This window comes from Aplysia californica, unplaced genomic scaffold (assembly GCF_000002075.1).
Source record: "Aplysia californica isolate F4 #8 unplaced genomic scaffold, AplCal3.0 scaffold00134, whole genome shotgun sequence".
NCBI lineage: Eukaryota > Metazoa > Mollusca > Gastropoda > Aplysiida > Aplysiidae > Aplysia > Aplysia californica.
In genome coordinates, this window is record NW_004797404.1 from 1,293,130 (window position 1) to 1,295,414 (window position 2,285).

A 2,285-nucleotide genomic window follows, 5' to 3' on the forward strand; every position below is an offset into this window, starting at 1 on the left:
AGCAAAGCTACCAGTACTTTACCTTTTCCTGGTACGTGTACATGCAGTTGTCGCCTGGAGAAACAATCGTCTGTAACTGTAAGCATTAAGTCGAGTTTCTTGGAGGAGGGTCAAGTCGTGGGCTCTGTCGGTGTCTTTTACAGAGTGAGTCCAACGACGTCTTTGTTTCTCCCTGTTTCTCCAGCCAGAGTGTCTAGTGGTTTACGCTTCCGTTGCTGGTTGGTCTGAGAGCATTATTGAGATGTGACAAAACTTTTGTTTTCTCTGTTGTCAAAGAAGACGGAAGACTGCTGTTGCTCTTACTGTATCTCTGGCTACCTCATTCTGTCTTTGTCTTGTTCATTGCTCCCCTCTGACATTTCATCTCACAAATGGCCCCTTTTCTCTCTTGTGCGTGTGTGTTGTTGTTGTTGTTGTTGTTGTTGTTGTTGTTTTTTGTCAAAGACTACGTCTGACAAAACTACATTGAGTACCTAATATCTCAATTACTTGATAAGTTTACAATGTATGCTCTTATTGTCTTAAGGAAACTACGGCTGTGGTGGAGGTTTCGAGGTGCGAGCATTCCAGTACGTAATTGACAACAAAGGTATTGACACTGAAGAGAGCTACCCATACAAGCCAGAAGACCGTCCCTGCCACTTCAAGCGGGCGGGAGTAGGTGCCACAGCGCAGGCCTACGTAAACGTAACAAGCGGTAGTGAGGATGCCCTTCAAAAGGCTGTTGCCGAGGTACACTTGTCTATGGTTTATTGCTTCATAAATAACACCTCTATACCAGTATCTACCTCCCTGTTTCCAGCCCTATGCACATACCCAACCCCCACTAATATAATATTCTAACACACATATTCTTGTTTTGGAGAAATCTTAAAAAGCCTAGGATTTAAACCATTGTCAGTGTTGGTCTTTTGGATGTTACAGAAAACATCAAGGGGGCATTAAATAAAGTTTCAGAACGATAACATGATGTTTTTATTTTCAGTAGGTGATTAGACACATTCACACCTTGACATATTCTCCCCTTCCCCTCTCACTCCCACATCTCTCTCTCTCTCTCTCTCTCTCTCTCTCTCTCTCTCTCTCTCTCTCTCTCCCTCTCTCTCCCTCTCTACCTCTTGTACTATTTCTCTCTTTCCCAGTTGTCTACCGTCACTTTACCTCTCTCAGCTTTTATAATTTGTAATACGTTTGATTCCTATTTGCATAGCACTTAGTTGATGGCACGGCTAGTGTAGTACATTCCTTTATGTAAATATGACATTATTTCTCTATACTACTTGGTCACTGGTATGGATCTCCTTTTCGATTTTCCTGTGCTGTTCAATGATCTTATAAAAAATATCAAGACTTTTTAATAAAATGTTTACTTTCATTGTGACGTTTTGTTTAAGACTCTCTCTCTCCCTCTCACCCTTTCGTGGCCCAGACAAAAAACAAATGACATGACACATTGTCACAGTTAAGGAAGTTCTTAGCTCAATATTATTTTTCTCTACTAGGTGGGTCCCATCAGCGTTGCCATTGACGCCAGTCACCCTAGCTTCCAGCAATACAGCGGTGGTGTGTATGACGAGCTTGGGTGCAGCACTACCGACTTGGACCATGCTGTTTTGGCTGTGGGATACGGCACCCAAGATGGGAAAGATTACTGGATCGTTAAGAACAGGTCAGTCTGTTTATTTCTTGTGTTTGCTGCCTTCATTCGTCTGTTCTGTTTGTTCTTCATAAAGCGTGCGATCAGGACATTTTGATGGCGAGAGAAAACTCAACTGGCAGGCCACCACGATTTTCAACAGCTTTATAATAATAATAATAATAATAATAATAATAATAATAATAATAATAATAATAATAATAATAATAATAATAATAATAAATAGCTTTTCCACTGTACATTTCCATTTTCTAAAAAAATGCTCAATGCGCATTACACCGAGAAAGACATCACATCTTAAAGATTATTCGACGAGCGTGTTCGTAAAACAGAGTATTATACATATAATATAAATGTATATGTATGTGTTAAAATATATATGAGAAAAAAAGCCTCGCAGTGAGGTTGGAAACTAAAAATATACAATTCAATACAAAAGAACGAACGGTCACAATAATGTTGAAACGTGAGTAACTAGAAACGTTCATTCTCTACAGATAGAAAAACCTTTCCGTTCTCTCTCTCTTTCTCTCTCTCTCTCTCTCTCTCTCTCTCTCTCTCTCTCTCTCTCTCTCTCTCTTTCTCTCTCTCTCTTTCTCTCTCTCTCTCTCTCTCTCTCTCTCTCTCT

The 2,285-nt window shown here is 40.1% G+C and overlaps 1 protein-coding gene across 1 annotated transcript in view; it reads left to right on the plus strand.

Annotated features, from left to right (window-relative positions):
- The window catches only part of LOC118477548 (digestive cysteine proteinase 1-like), an 11,231-nt gene that overhangs the window by 6,544 nt on the left and 2,402 nt on the right, over positions 1–2,285 (plus strand). The window contains exons 3-5 of the mRNA XM_035969278.1: positions 48–130; positions 527–732; positions 1,503–1,669. Of these exons, the coding sequence (XP_035825171.1) occupies positions 48–130; positions 527–732; positions 1,503–1,669 (456 nt within the window). The remainder of the gene's footprint in view (positions 1–47; positions 131–526; positions 733–1,502; positions 1,670–2,285) is intronic.